This window comes from Watersipora subatra, chromosome 1 (assembly GCF_963576615.1).
Source record: "Watersipora subatra chromosome 1, tzWatSuba1.1, whole genome shotgun sequence".
NCBI classification, from domain to species: domain Eukaryota; kingdom Metazoa; phylum Bryozoa; class Gymnolaemata; order Cheilostomatida; family Watersiporidae; genus Watersipora; species Watersipora subatra.
The window spans coordinates 56962507-56983811 of NC_088708.1; the positions used below are offsets into that span (position 1 = coordinate 56962507).

Sequence of the window (21305 nt, forward strand, 5' to 3'; positions counted from 1 at the left end):
TACAAAAATCTATAACACATTAGAAATATTTGAGCTCAATATTTGAGGAATAATGGTAATGCCATCTATACCAACATGCTATGTTAATAGACAGTAGCTGTTTTGCCAACTTTATCTACAATACGTCGTGTTTCTTTATTGCTGTTTTAATTTGACTTACTAATACATGACTGTAATTAGCCATTCTTAAAGGCAACAATCTATTTGCTCTTTTCTAGCAATCCGGCATGATACACATTTTTTATTCAAAATTACAAAAGACACTTAATCTTTTTGTCATATGTAATACTATTGACTAGCGAATATACATTAAATCTGTGTATGCGTGCAGGTTTGTTTTTACTATGACACAGAATGGGTAAATATAAACAGAAAAGACAATCTAGGTAATGTTCATTTACATTGGGCTTTTCACTAAATCTAGTTTTTACTGATACAAATTTCTGGGTCTTGACCTTCTTTTAGCGAAGTGACCTATTTCAGCAATCAAATTCATGATTCCCACAAGCAATGTTTCGGTTGTTGGTTACAACGTTAGGCAACACTTTTCAACATCACCTGTCTATTTTGCATGGGTACATGTTCACGAATAATGATGCTTTTTAGTTTGCTTATATAGCACACTGAGTTACATACATATAAGCTACATCCAGCATTTCTGCTGTTATTTGAGACTATAGTCAGTAGGAGGAAATACAAAACTCACTCAACATCGCTCCTATAACTGCAAGATGTAATGCGATCGATGCTGTTGCAGTAAAGCTTGCTATAGCAGCTCAATTGTTTTGCTGCACAAAATTCTTCCACATAAAAGCTTGCTGTGTCAAACACAAATGCGCAACATTATTATTTTGCTTAACCCGTTAATGCGTTATAATCAACACTCCTTTTGAATAGTAGCACGACAAATGACCTTTGTAGTAATTGTAGTATGATGTCGATAAAGCACTGATAGTAAGTAGTGGTACAATTAAAGGGTGCAGGTGGTGCAGGTGTTAGAGTCAGACTCTCTTTCTGAATGTCACAAGTTGGAATCGCATCAAAATCTTTTATCCTAACCTGTAACCCTGGTTTTGGACAGACAGACAGACATGGCTCTTATTGTAGTAAATATTCAGTAATCATATACAAGGTTACGTGAAAGCATCCTATTTGAGTAATAAAACAGTTTCAATAATTATTGCTGCGATATACAGTTAGTAGTTAATAAAATATTTTTGTAATAATTTATTCCAAATAAAAATGAAAGGAGTTTTACTATACATCTCTTCAAGTCCATTCTTTTAAATGCTATTACAGTGCATCCACACCTTGGTTGGAAGGAAAATCTAAATTGAGATGTAGTACCTGCGGAACCCTGTCAGGGTCCTGCCCTGTCAGTGTAGATATATTATATATCTATATAATATATCTTATATTATATAAGCTATATTATATATATATTTTATATTATATGAGATATATTTTTTACTGTATATCAAGCATATACAATATTTATTTTCATGCAGCATGAACCTTGCTGTGTAGGAAAAAGTAAAATAGCAATTTAAATTGAAGATGTACGCTCCATTTAACTTGACGTAAAATTACTGTAATCATGGACTTTAAACTAAGTGTAAGTGATATAAAGGGAAAAGTTGTCGATATAAACTAATGATATCACAGTTACTGTACAGTTTTTAAATTAAGAAGTTACGTTTATTTTTTCCTTTTTAGAGTGCCAAAGGGGTGAGTTTAGGGAGATCTTGGAACGTATTAGGCTAGTTATGCGTATTTTACGCTTGGTATAACGTAAAATATATATAACATAAACATTTTTGAAATGGATTATTTATGTTGTAGGGTCTCTACTGTATCATGGAATCTTGCTTGCCGAATCTCACGTTTTCTTTAAATGCTGTGTTTATTTCTGCAGAGTGGACAGATTGCTCATGCTCTAGAGTTATCTGTTGTATAGCATACCCTCTACTGAGGATGCGGATAGCTATAGAAGGATGCTGTCATGATGAGTTGGACATTATTTATGACACAATCGAACACATCCAGAAGATCAAAGGCTATAAAGTTGATCTTTTGCTGATATGTGGAGACTTTGAAGCCACCAGAAATCCAGATGATTTGCTTTGTATGGCTGTGCCACCGAAATACAGAGACATGAAATATTTTTATAGGTAATTTGCTATAGTTAACATCTATAAAAGTAGTATACAAAAACATATTCTTAGATTCTTGGATGTGACTGTCCTGCATTCCATCTTTGATGTTGGTATCTTTAGAGACTTGACATTGTCCAGAGGTATAAAAGTCATTTATTATGTGTCCAGCAATTACTATCATCTGGATTATGCTGGTTGATTATCTTTGACATCTGCCATAGTTTCTAAGTAAATTCGGATAGATGGACTAGATCAAATATGAAGTTATCTGCTTTATCCATGAAATTATTAAGTGAACGTTGCCTTTGAATGCCGTGCAGACTGATTTCATGATTCTAGCAAGGATGATTCTAGCATGATTCTCTGAAATTTAACCAAATCCTGCATTCTATTACTATATCATCCCGTTTGCTATAGTCAACTGTTCAACTATTTACTTTCAACAAAAGATTTAACTTGAATTTTTATTATGTAAATCAAATAAATGCTTTTTATTATGATTAAATTATCTTGTTTTGTTTGATAATAGTACATGTAGCTTATAACCATTGATGAAATGAAGACTTTTTAGTCATTAGTCAATCGTACAACTAAGCTTTGTGATGAAAGACATTGTATGATATTTGTATATCTGTCTGTATATCTCGTTGAGCATGTTTCTTGTATGTACTTTGCATCTTGACTCGCTGTATACCCGCGTCTCAACATGTCTGCGCGCATCCTTTTTTAGGTATTATAAAAAGGAGAAAGTGGCTCCGTTACTGACCATTATTATCGGAGGCAATCATGAAGCGTCCAATTACATGCAAGAGCTACCATATGGTGGATGGTTGGCACCGAATATATATTACATGGGTATTTGTGACATACATGTATTCCTTAACCCCAGATTCACTAGCATATAACCAGAAATACCATCATGATGAAATTTGTTAACATCTCCTGGAGTTTGGTGCTTATCTATTCTATGACTCTCTATCCATTGTTTTATAGTGTAAGCGAATGTATATATACGTATTCGCCTACACTAGACAGAAAAATAAATTTTATGTCCAAAGATTTTCAGTCTGGCCGTCTGGCCAACCATTCACTTAGTATATATATATATATATACGCATATATACTTTGTTTCATATATGTACACTAAGAGTGCTCAATATAAAATAGAGCTAAAATACATAAAAGTATTTAGGTAAAGTTTATTCAATTTATTACTACAACCATTGGTTTCATACAGCCAGCGAGCTAGCTGCAATCGTCAGGTAGTGCGAATGTGAAACTTGTAACTTATGCCAGACAGAGAAACTGTACATCATATTTAGACCCGAGCAGGCAACTTTAAATAAACGATCAGAGCTCATGTCATCATGTAGACACAGAAACAAATATTTACTTAAGAACACATAATGGCCAATTATACCTCTATGGAGAGCAATTCCAACTTTGAGTTTCAAGCTTTTAGCTTTTTAATCCTTTTAATCTTCTTAACATTTAGGGATGAAAACAACTGCTCTGTACACATTCGCACTACCTGACGATTGCAGCTAGCTCACTGGCTGTATGAAACCAATGGTTGTAGTAATAAATTGAATAAACTTTACCCAAATACTTTTATGTATATATATATATATATATACTATATATATAGTACATATATATATACTATATATATATATACTATATATATAGTATATATATATACTATATATATACTATATATATAGTATATATATATACTATATATATACTATATATATACTATATATATATGTACTATATATATATAGTATATATATATACTATATATATGTACTATATATATATAGTATATATATACTATATATATATACTATATATAAATATACTAGTTGAATGCTTGGCCAGACCGATAGTCTCTGGAGAGAAAATTTATTTTTATTTAACATATACAACATTTACTATTCTAACTTTTAAACTTCATATTATGAGAAGTCTTTAAAATTGAGAAAAATCAGCTTTAAAGCGTGTGAAGGCGCATACTTGAGTTGTTATTCAGATGGCTGTTTAAGAGGCCGATTTTCAGGGACCAGGCAGAGTTTTGAAACTTAATATCTTTAGCGACCTGGTGAAAGGCACAGATGATGTGCGAGGGAAGTTTGGGCGAAATCTGCCAAAAAATGTGGAAATGCATATCGTTTGCGCATATACATTGAGAAAGTTGAATTTAGCAATATAGAGAAATACCTGTTTATATTTACATGCAATAGCTTGTTGTAGGCTACGCTGGTATAATCAATGTAGGTGGGATTAGGATCGGAGGCATGTCAGGGATCTACAAAGGGAAGGATTATCACAAAGGTATGACATACTGTACAAACATATTCGTGACACGCAGTGAGAACATCCAATAAATTAGCAATCGAAAATTTATTAAGAGTCAGCGTTTTTAAAATTAAGGTATTTGGTTCAAGCGGCATTTATACATGTGCTTCTTCAAATGACTAGTAACTATATTTATTTTAAAATATGTTTAATACGGTTATAAAAAGCAATAGCTTGTGTATTTTTGCTAGCAAGCTTATTGTTTGAGGATTATATTTGAGTTCGGTTTTACTTGTATTGGGAGCCTATCAAAAACCAGATAGAATAATTGCTTAAAGAGCTCAGCTCTTTTAAGTTTATTGAAATAAAATATAATTATGTTCTTGGGCATATTATAGTTGTGACAGATTGCATGCCTATTGCTTTGGAAGTGCTATTCTGATGTCTAAGTTATATGTTACTTTATAAAGTTGTATATTAATTAATAAAGTTTTATGCTACTTAATAAAGTTATATGTTATGTAATAAAGTTATATGTTACTTAATAGATTTATATTTCAATTAATAGAATTATACGTTACTTAATAAAGTTACATGTTATGTAATAACATATAACTTTACTTAACAAAGTTATATGTTACTTAATGATGTTATATGTTACTTTAGAAAGTTATGTTACTTAATGATGTTATGTATTAATTGATCTGTTATCTGCTCTGCCTAATCTGAGTGCATTCACATGGGGTCATCCTTCTTGCTTAGATTTAGTTTCATTAGCATTTAATTTGTTATTATTATTTAATGTTGTTATCAATATTTATGTGTTCCTATAAGAATAATTTGTACGAGTATTATTATCTACAGCCGATGCAAACAGATTGCGCAAAACAGAATACAGGATTTTTGCTCTGAGTTACATGTTATTGCTGCTATAACACATATCATTACATATCAGTACATGTTATTGCTACTATAACACATATCATTACATATCAGTACATGTTGATATGTGACTTACTGCTGCAAATAGCATTTTTCATCTAGTAAATTATTAGTTAATATTTAACTGTTGCTTTAAGAGCCAAGATTTTTAAATTTCGATGTTCAAGAAGTTTTAGTTTTCTATATGGCTGCATCATGTTATTCTGGGCCTCTATTGTTTATTACCATTGCATGTCGTGATGTTCATATCCCTTAGTCGGTGTAAAAGGTTACTATACTGTGTACAACTGTGGTGAACGCTGGGGCCATGACATTGTAATTCGTGTAGATATTTTTATATGTCATATCTTGCATGGTGTGTTGTTCTTTTTATTATATCGTTATTAATTTGTCCATATATTATATCGTTATTATGTCTTTGTTTATCGCTGTATTATAACCATGCCAATGGATTAGCGATTCTGTTTATTTCTAATGTTATACGGTTTTGCTCGGTTCCGTTAGCCAGAACGGGCGAGTTTATTGTATATAAAGGAGCGCGCTCACTCAGTTGGGCAGAGCAGATAGCCGTACGCTCCTCGGCTATTGGGACTTCCTTCTATAATAAAAACTGGAACGAAATCACACACATTTTATTTCTGTAGGAAATAGTCTAGATCATGCCAAGTAAAGGCCGGCAAATTTCTTTACACAACCACAGTAGTTTACCAAAGGTTACTATGTTGTGTACAACCACAGTAGTTTACCAAAGGTTACTATGTTGTGTACAACCACAGTAGTTCAGCAAAGGTTACTATGTTGTGTACAACCACAGTAGTTCAGCAAAGGTTACTATGTTGTGTACAACCACAGTAGTTCAGCAACTGTGCGAAAGAACCAATGAATTTTAGATTTGCTTGTTTTATCAGTTGAGCTGTGCTTTTTGTAGGGCATTTTGAGAGGCCCCCCTATTCTAATGACACATTGAGGTCTTGCTACCACACGAGGTCTCTTGAAGTTTTTCGAATCAAACAGGTAATTAACATTAAATAGAGTGTGTTCATGTGTATGATGTATATATGAACAGCTCTTCTTGTGCTTTTAAGATGTTCAGAAAGCAAGAAATGATTACATTTCGCCTCAAATTTTGCAGCTTTTTGTTTGCTATTTTTCGAAGTAAAAACGCAAGGATGCAGAAGCCAAAATTAGTATGATTGTGAAATTTTATTGGCTAAATTACTGTCTAGTTGCAGCTTTGAAAAACTTGAGAAGGGCCGACACTTGTGTTTTTTCAGTACAATTATCAGTTGAAGCCCATTTCTCCATGTACTCCAGACCCAATTATATTCAAGTTGCACTCATCGGGTTTCTGTTGGAGCATTCTCAGCCACATTAGCTTGAGGTCTCAATTATGTTGATAAAATATGCATAGATTCATATATGAATGTATGCCTAAACATTGGATTACTGTTACTTTCTAAGAGTAATAACTCTACAAGTTCTTTCCTTTTGTTCAAAGGTATCAAGGTATCTCAAGTTTCCTTATATGAACAATGAAGAAGTATTTGCGAGTTACTGTAAATGGGAGTCATCCACCACTACTTCTGCATTATCTGTTATAGTTCTAACTAACTTGTAGATAGAAACTAGATAAAAACTCATTTCTATATGAAATCGATATCACACCTTAGTCAATTATCCCATGTAAAGCTTTGCCTTGGTGTATATGGCCACATATCCGTGTGACACTAGCAACAGGTCTCACAAACACGAACGGCCTGCCATGGGTTTATTGGTTTCGTGGCTAGTAGCTGGATTTATGAGGCAAGCTTCGGGCTTTCACCATCTGCTTTAATTGATAACATTGAAAATTTTGCTGCTCAGAAGCAAATTTTTACACTCTTACTGCAAGGGAATACAATTCCTTGAATTGTGTGTGCACTTGTGTTGTTCCACTTTCTTTATTGTCCATAATCATGCTATATGGTTATCGAAGACTTGGAGATAGCCATTATACATGATTAGTGACTTTAGTGTTTGTTTATGGTTTATCACTTTGCTAACCCACTATACTTGTCAGGTGCTGCTTGAAAACAGCTGTTTGGTCTCATCCAGGCAATGGAAATCTCATCTGCAAAACACATGCATTGAAACGAATTTTCCATCGAATCAATCTTTTATCACATTAAGTAATAGATGTCGTAATATATTTTATTGATGTAACCACTGGGATTGATTAAACTAGCTAAACTAGGTGGTTCTATCTGTGATTATCTCCACATTTATGATTTGGCATATTATATATATATATATTTATATATATATATATATATATTTATATGCAGTGTATATGATATACGATATATGTATATGACATGCGATATATGTATATGATATATATATATATCATACATACTGCATATATGTATATAAATATATATATACACAGTCAAAATTTAATAAATATTTTACCAAATTTATATATTATATATATATATATTTGGTAAGAAATCTATTAAAATTTGACTAAGAATAAAAATTACTAAAAGTTTTATATTACACAAAAGGTGTGTAACACTCATCAGATAAATGCTTAGATTTTATCTGATGAGTGTTACACACCTTTTGTTTGACCTGGGAACATCTAAACCAGGATGGCGTTGGTTTTTGCACTCACTATAGAGGTCATAAACATAGAGGTCTTGTCCAGGGACTGCCAGAAAAGTGAGCAATATGTTGAGATCTGTAACCTCGTGGTCACCGGCAGACACCCTTACAAACTATGCTATCTGTTTTGGTTAAATTTATATACATCAATATATATTATTAACGTATATATAATATATATTAATATTGTTATATGTATGTATATACACATACATCTAGACGCATATTAAATTTACTACCTTGTGATTACTTTGCCACTATATTTTTTAGCTTACCTTTGGTTTGAAGAAACACTTCCTTTTATTATGGCTCGGGTTTCTATGATCGGACGGGACTCACCTTTTGAGTTTTTTTAACACTTTCGGCTCACCTCCAGTATTTAAGAATAAATACCGCTAGTTCTATTGCGTTCTTATTAGTTCAACATCATTAGATTTCAGTGATTTACGTCACTATTTTCACTTCAAGCGTTTTAAATGCAAATAGGAATCTAGAGCAATGATTGTATGGGATCAAAATATTGATGTATTCTACAGGTGAGTCAGCCTGTGGATATCATGATGAGTCATGACTGGCCACTACACGCTGTCCATGCAGGGAATATAGAATCTTTACTTCGATGGTAAGTTTTATTTACTCATTCATTAGTGTCATTATCTGACTTGGAATTGAGTAAGTGCAAGATCAGTTAGTTGTTGACTCAAACCAGTCTTTAACTTTTTCATTTCACTATTAGAATTAATTAAAGATGAACTTACTCAAAATTTTAGCAGATTTCATCAGAAAGTGTCAGTATTTTTCTATCATTTGAGATTGTTTTTAATGTTTATGGTGATCTAACTGCCAGGGTGTTTCATGATTAAATTGGGAAAACTTGATCGCGGTTAAAATGTTGGACGGTTCGACGGTTGAACGCTGAACTTGCGAACAACAGGCCGGAGTTCAATTTCTAAAAAGGCCGCTAATGGTAACAGGAATTGCATCCATTCTTAAATTGCTCTCTTCAACAGGGCAGGTCTACAGTCATCAAGGTTCCCTTGTCACTGGACTCAGATATGTGTTTGCAGAGCCGTTTGCATTTTTAAGAGCATTGTTTGCACAACAATGCTCTTAAAATTACGCACATCATTTGATCTTTGAGGAATTGCTCACGCGCTCGCACACCCACAGATCATTGCATTGAATTTTAGCCTTGTCACTCTTACTTCCTTTAACCTTCTGTTGACAGCATTCGTCTTGTCACGCGGTATTGAATATACATAATGTTTGCAGTTTCATGAGATCCGCAGATGGCAGTAAACACTGTCAGATGTGATATTTTCTATAGCAATCCAACGAGTGGCTGCTTGTGTCTGCATCACATATGGCTCTATATGAACTATGTACATGTACAATGTATATTTTAAGGCTATTTTGTACTGTCTGCAATAACTGAGTCATCATCAGTAGATTTGTTGTATGCTTTTTTATAACTAGTCAAATTTGATTTGCGGAAGTTATTGACATCATGTGTTATTTAACAGGAAACCCGACTTTGCGGATGAAATATCGCAAAATACTCTTGGAAGTCCAGCGGCGCAGGAAGTGCTTTCACATATCAAACCCACCTACTGGTTCTCAGCACATTTGCATTGTAAATATCCAGCCATCATCCAGCATGAGGTAAGTCTATTTGAGGCATCCTATAGATATTCTGATTTGATTATTGGCACACAAGAACAAACAAGACTTTGGTTCTGATTTGTGTATTGCTCTATCTTGGTCATGCTATGTTAGCATTATATTGAATTTACATGTAAGGATATGTATAGTTAGTGTGAAACCTCTATTTGAACGCCACCTCTATTTGATTGCCACCTTTAAATTCTTTGAGCTTTACGAACCCAAAAGTGATCTGTAAAAAATTGTCCACAAAATGGTACTAATAATGACTCGGTTACATCAATAACAATTAATTCTTTCGGTTTAGTGGTTGCCATGGTTTTCGGCACAGAGCGCCTGAGAAGATCGATTGTCGCAATAAGTAGAAACTACACACTGATTCGAAGTCACTAAGGTCTAAATCTGAATCTGCCCACTCGTCCATAATGTGATTTATAATCTGATCTGAAGACTTTAAAATGTTTTTTATAACTTTAAATAACAATTAATTCTCATGTCATTATTTTCGTATTGAAGTCCATTTTCCAACTCCCAAGTTTTATGGTTTTTTTCGTTAAAACTTTGAAAGCAGCACCATAGAAATAATTAATAGCTTTATATCAGGCTCATAGTAGTTCCTGGTTTCACGCGTTCTTGATACTTTGTCATATATGAAAAACCGTTTAACATTTACCTATGGAAGCTGTACTACTATTTTGAGGCTTAAACTGTTTAGCACGCATATGCAAGATTACGCGTGGTTTTTCTTTATTTGCCCAAAAAGTGTATTCTAAATGACAATGCATAAAAGTTTTGCTCTGCTAAAAATTGGTTCGACGCTATCAACTAGTTCATCAGTGCAGCAGAAGAGTTGAGGTCAGCAGACACTGTGGTAGGTATTGAACAGCTAGAAGAACCCAATATGGGTCCAAATAAAAGCAACAATCAAAATGCAACTGGCCGAGCAAATGAGGCAAATATTTTTTTTCAAAAATGTTATTTTGTTCCTGTATGTATTATTATGGTTTGTTTATGTCAGTCGTTCTTGAATATATATTTGTAGTACTTTATTTGATAGATTAGTATTTCATATATCATAAATTTGCAGATTTATAGCATATTATTTGATAGCATCCTTACGGTTATCTTAACTCGGTTTACAATGGATCGACGCTCATTACTCCTCTTCTATTGCACATAAAAAGGCAGTTTTTGCTGCAAACTGTAGCAAGCATATCAACGAGTGCAATGAGTTTGCATACAACATTGTTAAATATAGTTGTAAAATGAAAATATGAATTCAAATTTAGATTAAAAGGAAAAAATTTGCTAGCTCCAACAACTTGCAACGCAGGCTACAAGATCATCGAAAATTAATTGCAAGCAATAGGTATCAACTGGTAGAGATATTTCTCAGCTTCCTAATGTTGCTCTCCAGAAGGAGAGTGCAAAGTATAGGCGACATTCACTTCGCTCGTAGAAGGGTTACATTTATTTTTCCAAAGTTCTGGAGACTAAAAAATACAACACTACCCTGTATTTGAAAGTCACCTCTAATAAAGCGCCATTCAAAGAAAGGGTTGAAAATAGAGTGCCATGGCGTTCAAATAGAGGTTTTACGGTATGCATATTGAACGCAAATTTTAACCTATTTTAGAATGTCAATCCTTTTAAACAGAGGGCAGCAAATTATTCAGTAAATTCACAAGGTTAGCTGTTTTCAAGCCATCTATTTTTTTGTGTTTTTCAATACGCACTTATATTCTATCCCTGGTAGTTGTAATGGGCGACTTAGTGTTTAGGTACTGTATAGGGCTTTAAGTAATTGACAACTCCCAACAGGCTTGCATGATCAGCTCCTGAGGGACTTAAGGTCAAGGTCAGATGTACTGGCTGTCAGTTTTGGTTATAAGAGTATTTAATGCTTTTATGTAGTGTCAACAAGGGGAAGTGGACAAGACGACTAAATTTCTAGCTCTTGACAAATGCTTACCTAAAAGGAGTTTCTTACAGGTTTGTTACAACCTCTTTGATAACTTGTAAACGCTTTCCTTTATTCACGAACCTATTGCCGGTAGATGATTGCCAGTTTCTTGTTTACTTACATGATTGTCCATAGATACTGTGTTTTAACTAGAATATTCTGTTTTAATTTTATGAAGTTTTCACAAAGCCTTTGTTGAGTTTGTTGTTACGTCTGCAGGTTATAGAAGTTCCTGCTACTAAAGAACCGCCGTATAAGATAGAGCTTGACCCAGAGTGGCTCGTCATTTTGAAAAGCACAAATCATCTTCTCAATATAACGAGTACAGTTAGATATATGCCCGGTGTTGGCTGTAAGGAAAGGTTTGTGCTTATACATCTGTGTAGCGGCATTATTTGCCAACACAATTTGCTGAGAAGTTCCGGTGTAACAAAAAGCTCATATGCAGTAGCAGAAGCACTTTTTATTATACATACTCTACAGCTGCAAAACATAGCTTAAAAAATTTAATGTAACTTTATTGACTTTGAAAATTTCATATTTCAAATCTGTAACCTATATGTACCGCAGTCATGACGCAGCCGAATGATTATATTTAATGTGTGAGTAAGTTAGATACTACCAGTGCTTGTTATCTTACCTGCAATACCTGCAGTACCTGCAGCCAGTCAGTGTTATTTTTTACTCGATATTTTGAGCTGAGTGTGATTTCAAATCACAGGTTGTAGTATTTACGAAGTTTTCATTTTGGTATGTCCACTACTCACATTTTTGTTGTTGTAATGACTTGTTTGGATTAGCTTTATCTTGTGAGCATTTCTACAAACTGTCAGTCACCTAGCCAACAGTGGCAAAAATATCATTGTTGTTCGGTTTGTCTAAAATGGCCTGTCATTAATGCCACTGAAAACTAAAATTTGGTAGGTAGACCAATTACCGCAATAAAAGTAATCACCAAAAATTGTTTCTTTATGTAAATGTTAATTGTTAAAGCTTGAATAATGCTATAGTAATATAGAAAGATTTGAATTTAGGGAATGTTATTGTTTGCTTGTATCGAGGAGGAAGTAGTGATGAGAAATAAAAGTCTTGATTAATGGATTTGTTACACATGAATAACGCTCTGTTTCCATTGCTGCTGTTAGAATTACAGTAGACACTCCTGCAACATAAATAATCCGCTCCAGGAATGTTTACGTTACATTGATTATACGCGATACGAACAGTAAAATACATGTAGATTGCCTTATCCGTTCCAAGACCATTCCAAAATCACCCCTTTGGCCATACAAAAAAAAACTAGACTGGATTTTTTTATTTGTTGGCTGTTTCGTAATTGTAATATTATTAGTTTGCATCACAACTTTTCTCTTTTTTTGATCAATATCACTGATTTTATAGACAATGATTGTGGTAACTTTACAATAAGTTGATGGGAAACGCGCATATTCGACATCCATTCACAATGATTTGTTTATTTTTTTAGGCAGCAAAGTTTATTCTAAAATGTAAAACTAATAACAAATGTTTTATACATCTACAATAGAGCAAAACAAAAGTATATTTTATTATAACAACTATAAAAAAGAGCGGTGTTTACCTGTTCGTTGTCTATTTGTATCCAGGGGTCAAGGTTAAGATAAAAGATAACTTTCAGCGATACTCCCAACTTGTGACATTCAGATTGGTAGATTGATGCTGTAACACGTGCACTAATTGATCGCCTTTAAAAATTGACTAGCAACAAAATTTACATTACAGCTATTTGGTATTAAAATAGGTTCAAAATATGTGGAAATGTGATAAAAAGTTTTTAAAAGCTCAAAAACGAACAATTAAAAAAACGGCCAAAGGTTGGAATCCCTTTATTTTGATGACGTAGTCAACTCTACGTGGTTATTGTTTTGACACGTGATGCTATCACGTGAAATGGAAGGCCGATAAAAGGCTACATATCACGCTTCTCGTAGCTCACTAGTTTTATGAAAAACACTTCGGGTTCTACAGGAAAGCCCTTATCAAATATAGATGCTCGCTACTTTACAGTTTCGTTTCAGCCTGGTTTAATCATCTAGTTATAATCTGATCATGTGACCCATATTTTTCGCCAAATGGCGTGAATAATTTCTGCAGCACTGTTCGACCATCACAGGTGACCAACAGGCCCCTCATGTTTATCAGAGAATGATAAGCACCCCCTCGAGCTAAGGTTAAAAAATTAAACTGATTTTTAAGCTAGGTTTTGAGATATCAGTGCTCAAAGTGGCAGCATTACAATGATAATGAAATAGACGCGTAGGGACAATACAATATCTAGACATGGTTTTATTGAATGCGTGAAGTATATTTGTGAAAATATTTTGACGAATGAGGTTGCATGAAAGTGTAAACAGAAGCACATTGTGTTCAACTACGTCACATTTGAGCCGTTTTGAGAGGGATTCCAACCTACAGACGTTTTCATGATGGCTGCTAACTGTTCGTTTTTGAGCTTTTAAGAGCTTGTAATCACATTTCCACATATTTTGCACCTACAACACAGCAGAGTTAGACATAGTGAATCTTTTGACACCAAATAACTGTAATGTAAATTTGGTTGCAAGTCAACCTTTAAGTATTTATTAACAATTGCGCAGCTACCTACTCTCTGTTTTGTTGATACATCTGACAATTTATCACGACAAACTAGAATGTCATGGAAGTTGTATACATGTATATCATAGATATAACGCTATACGTACATCGTTTTCTTCTCACAATTGCTGCGAGATATATTACCATTCAAATCGAATTTGAGACGTTGCCCCATTTGACACTTTACGTTATGTGGAATCTTTTACGTAATACGAAGCAAGAACTTTACATAAAGTTTTACGTTATCTGAAATTAACGTATAGGAGGTATACGTTATAGGAGTGTCTACTGTATCTCTTCATCAGTAATCCTTTTCACTGTGTGATCTTTCCAAAAGCACTGCTAGCTTCTCGAATTCTTAGGTATGATTTCAAAGTGAGTGAAGGAGAAATTAATAAGTTGTTGGAAGACTTTGAAGGAGATTTGACATTGCCAGAAAACTTTGAAATTACAGTCACTCCATATGATGGGGTGAGCAACAAGAAGGGAGGGAAGACTCCAAACTGTCAAGTAAGTGCCTTAGCTGAGCTTCTCAGTTAGCATTTTGCGCCGTAATATAAAATTTTGTTTTTTATGGTATAAGATGATGCTATACTGATATACATGTATTATTATTATATAAGCTTTATTATTATATAAGTGTTAAGCCTCCACCCTTTTGTTACTTCACATCTAGCAAATTTCTTTATCTAGTTATTCAAGTAGAAAATTACAAAGATGTTTAGTTATAAAGTTATTCTATTTGATGGAAATTTCTATTTTTGTTACACCCCAATAAGAATTAGCTATCTATTAACAAATCAGACTATAACATCTTTCTATCTAGTCTACCGAGGTAATACTACCTAATGTAAATAAATAACTATTCAATACTTATGGTTGCAATGGAACAAGAACGAATCGATTACAGATTTTGGCTATAATAATAGTAACTGGCGGCAAAAGAATTTGCTGCAGATAACTTAAACCTTTTAATGCTCATGGTAAGTATTGTTAAATCATCATTAAATTACCATTAAACTTGAATAAAATTTTTGCTATTCAAAAGATAGAAGCATGCCACAACGCCATTTTTTAATATTGTTGTTTTACGTGAACCTATTGCACAAGCATTTCATCACAAAGTCCAGTGTGTTTCATGACGGAGTTCGTGTGTTTAATCACAATGAAACATGTGAAATTTATTATGAACTTTAAGAAACAGATTTTCTTTTGCTGAGTGAAAATTATGGATGAACAATTGAAAAGCATAACAAGTGTTATTGATGGTTATTGAGCGTAAATATATCATGTAGTCTCTATAGTCCTTTTTCTAAGTATATATATTCTTTTTCTTTAAATGTACTTGTAAAGCTTATTTTATGCGTAACCTGAGTTATTTTTCAAAGGTTATAAACTACATTGTGTATCAGACTATCCAGGAGTGTGATTGCCTGACCAGTACGAACATATTCAGCGTGATGAATGTTCTTAAAAGTTTTTTCAATTTGAAATAAATTTGAGATGATTTTTAAAATTGGGTTCATCTAATCAACAGGTGAACCCTCAGACGACACTGCTCTGCCAGATGCTGGGTATAACGGACCCATTCGCCGTCTTCTGCGGGAAGTCGACGGAAGAGAATCCAGATGAAATAAGTTTAGACATGGATAGCGAAAGTGAAGCAACGACCCAAGACGATGATACCACCCAAGACGATGATACCACCCAAGACGAAGAGACAGCGGATGATACAGCTGATGACACAGCCGATGAGGGTGTGTCAAATGCTAATTCGACCTTGGATACATCTTCAGGGGAACAGTTTCCGACATTCCTGCACTCACAATCATCAGCGGAGGAAGGACTCTTTAATGACTGCTCTACCACTGATAATAGTCTGGCAAGAGCATCTTCAACGCCCACCTCTGCTAATCGTGCTACTGAATTAAAAATACCTAAAACTTTGAATTTATCCGAGCCAAGAGAAACAGTCACCGAGTGTGACAATGCGATCTCAGATACGGCTCTAGCTCTCAATGCTGAAATAAGAGTGCCTAAACCTTTGAACTTGCCTGAGCCGAAGACAGCAGCCTCGAAGTGTGACAATACGATTTCAGATACTGGGATCAGCAAAAAAAGGCTATCGACGGAGGAACCAGAATCTACTAGCCATCATCAAGTGAGTGCTTTTTGGCTTTTTCTCTGCCATTTTGAGTGCTTATCATAAAGTGGGAGGGATGCTCACTTAACTGATCATGATTCTGTCATCTGTTTTACTGATTAGCATATCAAGCCTCTTTATACAGCGTACATTTCGCAGCTTTACAAGGCTAGTTCTGACAGCAGTGACTTTGGTCTTTCAGCAGCAATATTTTGTATCTAAAGCTAATTATATTCTGTAGATCATGCATGGGCAACCTTTGTTCACATGTGGGCCAGACTATGTTTTCCAAGACGGGCCAGGAGTCCTAATTATAGAATTGCAATATATGTATACATATATACTTATAATTTCATATATACTATGCAGATAAACATATATTAAACTACTGATTTTTTTATTCATTTGTCTAATACTTTACATAGAAAGGGTAAGGAAACAGAAATTGTAAAAGCTAAAAATATTTATTAAAAACAATTTATGGAAACACAGTTTATTAATCTTATAATTACAAATGAGAAAAAAATATTGAAGCATATAGTTTATTAATCTTGTAATTACGAATGAGAAAAATTGTAACAAAACCTTATTCTAATGGGAAATTTGGGCTTGATGTTTTTTCACCAGTGCCTCAATGTTTGGTGAAATGCTGGAGGCGGCTACTCTAAGGTTATTATCTGTCAGCCTTGTTTTTGTTTTTGATTTTGCGTGTTCCATTTTAGTAAACAGCTGCTCACATACGTAAGTACTCCCAAATAGTGACATTTTCTTTCTTGCAAAGTCTGTGATCCTGGGGAAAGCTTCTTTACATAGATTTTTATAAAATTCCAGTAACGAATAATCTCTCATTCCTCGTCTTAAGTCTTCATTTTCTTGGAGTTCAATCAATTCATTCTGCAATTCTTCGGGAGCCTCTTCAACATTGACATCAAATGGTGAAGAGAAAATACGTAGATTAGCTTCTTGTGATTTGAAATCTTGAAATCTACTAATGAATTCTTTGTGAATTAATACAAGCTCATCAGCATAGGAAGTAGAGTCTGCTTTGCAATGATTTGCCAATGTAGGAAAATGGAAAGTATTACCACTTCTCAGCTGTTTTTCCCACAGTTGAATTTTGTTTTGAAATGACCTGATATGACTGTACAACTGATGAACAAATTGGTCCTTCCCTTGCAGTTTTGAATTCAACTCGTTCAGATATGAAGTAAAGTCAACAAGAAAAGTGAGATCCGGTACCCAGCCATCATCACTTAATTCAGGGATAGACTTGCCTTTCATTTCCATAAATGCGAAAATTTCACCCTTAGATCATAAAATCGTTTTAACATTTTGCCTTTGCTCAACCATCGCACCTCACAGTAGTAAACCATATCTCCATGTTCTGCCTCGATATCTTCAAGGAATTCTTTAAACTGGCGATGGTTTAACGCTCGAGATTTTATAAAATTGATACTTGAAACTACTTTAGACATGACGTGCTCAAATTTGAGGGACTTGTCGCACAAATTCTCTTGGTGAATTATGCAGTGAAACACATAAAAATCTTTTGTGTCTATGTTCATAGAAGTTAACTCCGTCTTGATTTTAGAAGTTGAGCCAACTTTACTACCAACCATTGCTGGTGCACCATCTGTTGATATACCATGAAGTTTATCAAAATGAAGATTAAATTTAGCCATTAATATTTTCAGTTCTTGGAAAATATCCTCTCCAGTAGTAGTGTCTTTCATTGCTTGAAGACCAAGCATATCTTCTGTGATATTGAAATCGGCATCAACTCCACGCACAAAAACTGCAAGTTGGGCTATATTTGCCACATCACTACTTTCATCAATAGCCAAGGAAAAATACTTAAATTTCGAAGCAAGTTCTTTCAAGCCTGTTTCTATATTGGTAGCAAGTTCGTCAATCCGTCTTGTTACAGTTCTACGAGACAAACTAATATTATCAATTTCTTTTTTTCTACTTGGACACAAAATATCAACTACTGCTTGTAGACACTCTTTCACAAATTCACCATTGGAATAATTTTTCGAATGTTTTGCGATCTTCTCACTAACAATGTAACTAGCACGAATAACATTGTCGGCATCATCACGTTTCTTGACGAAAATTGTCTGCTGCTCTTTCAATTCTTTCATCAGTTTTTTTACTTTTTGTTTTCTACGTTCACCTTGAAAACTATCATACACAGATGAGTGTTTGGAAATGTAGTGTCTTTTCACATTATATTCTTTCATGACAGAAACTGACTCTGAACACAATAAACACATTGGTTTTTCTTTGATTTGTGTGAAAAAATAGTCATTGATCGACTTTTCCTTGAACACTCGAGATTCGTTATCCACTTTCCTCTTTTTTGATGATGACATTTTGGGTTCGATGCGTTCAAGAAATTTAAAAGAAAAAAAGTGTATCAGAAATATAGATTTGTTTCTTTGTGGAAAACTGGTAGAGATGTGATCTTGGTTAGAAGTGAAATTTCGCGCTAAATCGTCCTAGACTGCTGAAAATTACTTAACCAAACGTCATGTTGATGTCAGGATATGGATGCTAAAGGATGGTTTTTATTTATTTATGATTATTTCTCGTGAATGCAGAGATTGATGAGATTCTCATAGAGGGAGTTTTATTGTCATTAAGGGAAATTTTATTTTTGAGATCATTTGTTTTTACTTTCTAAATTTAAGAAAACAAATTATATTTATCAAAGGTCTCTGCGGGCCGGATGAAAAGCCTTCGCGGGCCGGATTTGGCCCGCGGGCCGTAGGTTGCCCATGCATGCTGTTGATGAAAGTTCTCTGGTCAATTTAAATAAGTAGACTCTTGTTATCTCTTTAGATGAATGAACATCATAATTAAATAATTTATAATGACCATGTAGCAGATATTGTTCTAGCAGCGCTATATTGCATATAGTTTCATGAGCAAAATGTATACGTATTGGTTTGCCCATTGAAATGTGGTTGAAATTTTATTTTGCAAGTTTAATCGAGCTGCTTTCATGACACATTTTAGCGATAATTACAGTACTTTTCGGACTATTGCGGAGCCATGCGGCTTATATAAGGGTGGGGCTATTCTGTGGCTTTTTCTTTCATCGCTAGGGCGCATTAACCAGAATCTCCAGTTAGTGCGCCTCTAGCGGTGAAAGAAAATACGAAACAATGCATAACGGTACTGTTCCATTAGACATTGGGTTAAAAAGCGTTGGTTATAATGGCGAAACAGTGCCGTTAGGCACTGTTCCGTTTTAAACAGCAAAGTTTCTGCCGCGTTAAAAAGCACCGTCCTGAGTTCTGCGGCCTATACAAAGGTGCGGCTTATGTATTGTTTTATTATCATTTTTTGGAAAATAAAGCAGATGCGGCTTATATAGGGGTGCGGTTTATAATCCGAAAAGTACGGTAGTTGTGAAAATAGCGATTTCTGCTGAGCAATTGAAGGCTGGTTGACACTATATCGCCGTATGTCGGCGTTTTCCTTTCGGTGTTCATCATTGAGTATGTGAACCGGGGTCTGACAGCATTGATGAAGCTACACGGACATGTCCGAAAAGATTGCAGCTGTCAAACATTCCCGATATTTCACCAAGGATCGACGACAGCCAGTAGTACAATGTGAACCATTTCAGCGATAGTAATTCGCGGATAGCGTGATTTATTATTTATTTCCATTTATGATAGTTGATGTTGGACTAGTATTTGATTCGAGCATGTGAAAACAAAGAGGTTTCTTCACAAAAATTAAAAAGAAATATAAAAACACTAGGGCACTGAGTATTTGCTGATGCAAACGCGGATGGGTTTGTGACAGTGTGAACATTGTTACCATCGACGATCACCGAAGTATTGTGGCATCAACGCCGAAATCCATCGTTTTTTGACAACATCAAGCCATTTGCACATGCGCTCAATCACGAAAAAGCCGCCATATTTGTAGACAATGATCATCATTCTCTTATTTAATAGTATTTTTGGTGTTGTTTTGATACTATCATAAAAAATTGCAAAAAAAAAATCGTTTTCAAAAATTCATTACAAAAGCTTTGTGTTTTTAACGATAAAAATGGTCTACAAAGATGGCCGACAACGATAGAATGACATCACGAAAAAATGAAAGGTGGTGTGAATCAGCCTTATGTTTGTAATCTGGAACTATATTCATGACTTCATGCATAATAACTATACTCTTGATAACATGTAAGTTATCAAGACACAGCTACCTATGTGATCACAAATACCTATGGTCTGACGGGGTCTCTTACTAGTAACCTATGGTCTGACGAGGTCTCTTACTAGTTACCTATGGTCTGACGAGGTCTCTTACTAGTTACCTATGGTCTGACGAGGTCTCTTACTAGTTACCTATGGTCTGACAAGGTCTCTTACTAGTTACCTATGGACTGACGAGGTCTCTTACTAGTAACCTATGGTCTGACGAGGTCTCTTACTAGTTGCCTATGGTCTGACGAGGTCTCTTACTAGTTATCCATGGTCTGACGAGGTCTCTTACTGGTTACCTATGGTCTGACGAGGTCTCTTACTGGTTATCCATGGTCTGACGAGGTCTCTTACTGCTTACGAGGTTTCACTGAATCATAATAGTAGCAATTAACTTTTGTCAAGTTGTTATACGTTTAGGTAAGACTATCCGATACTGCAAAATAATAACAACTCACAAATGATTTATGTGGATTCTTGCAGGCAGAAAAAAATGAAATTCCAAGCAATTTGATAAAACGATTTAAGAGGAGGAATGTGGCAATGTATAGCATTCTCACCAACCAGGGAGTAACTGAAGACAGCCCAGAGTCAGCATAATTTCTGACCATAGTGTTAACTTTACATTGTCT

General features: G+C 34.5%; 1 protein-coding gene across 1 annotated transcript; it reads left to right on the plus strand.

Annotated features, from left to right (window-relative positions):
- Positions 1-1928: 1928 nt before the first annotated feature.
- Positions 1929-21297, plus strand: LOC137393997 (uncharacterized). Its single transcript, XM_068080715.1, has 11 exons — positions 1929-2171; positions 2887-3011; positions 4413-4493; positions 6328-6413; positions 8582-8667; positions 9569-9707; positions 11622-11699; positions 11890-12032; positions 14667-14814; positions 15842-16465; positions 21157-21297. The coding sequence occupies exons 1-11, from the start codon at positions 1975-1977 to the stop codon at positions 21271-21273; spliced, it is 1824 nt and encodes a 607-aa protein (XP_067936816.1). The 5' UTR covers positions 1929-1974; the 3' UTR covers positions 21274-21297.
- Positions 21298-21305: the final 8 nt, after the last annotated feature.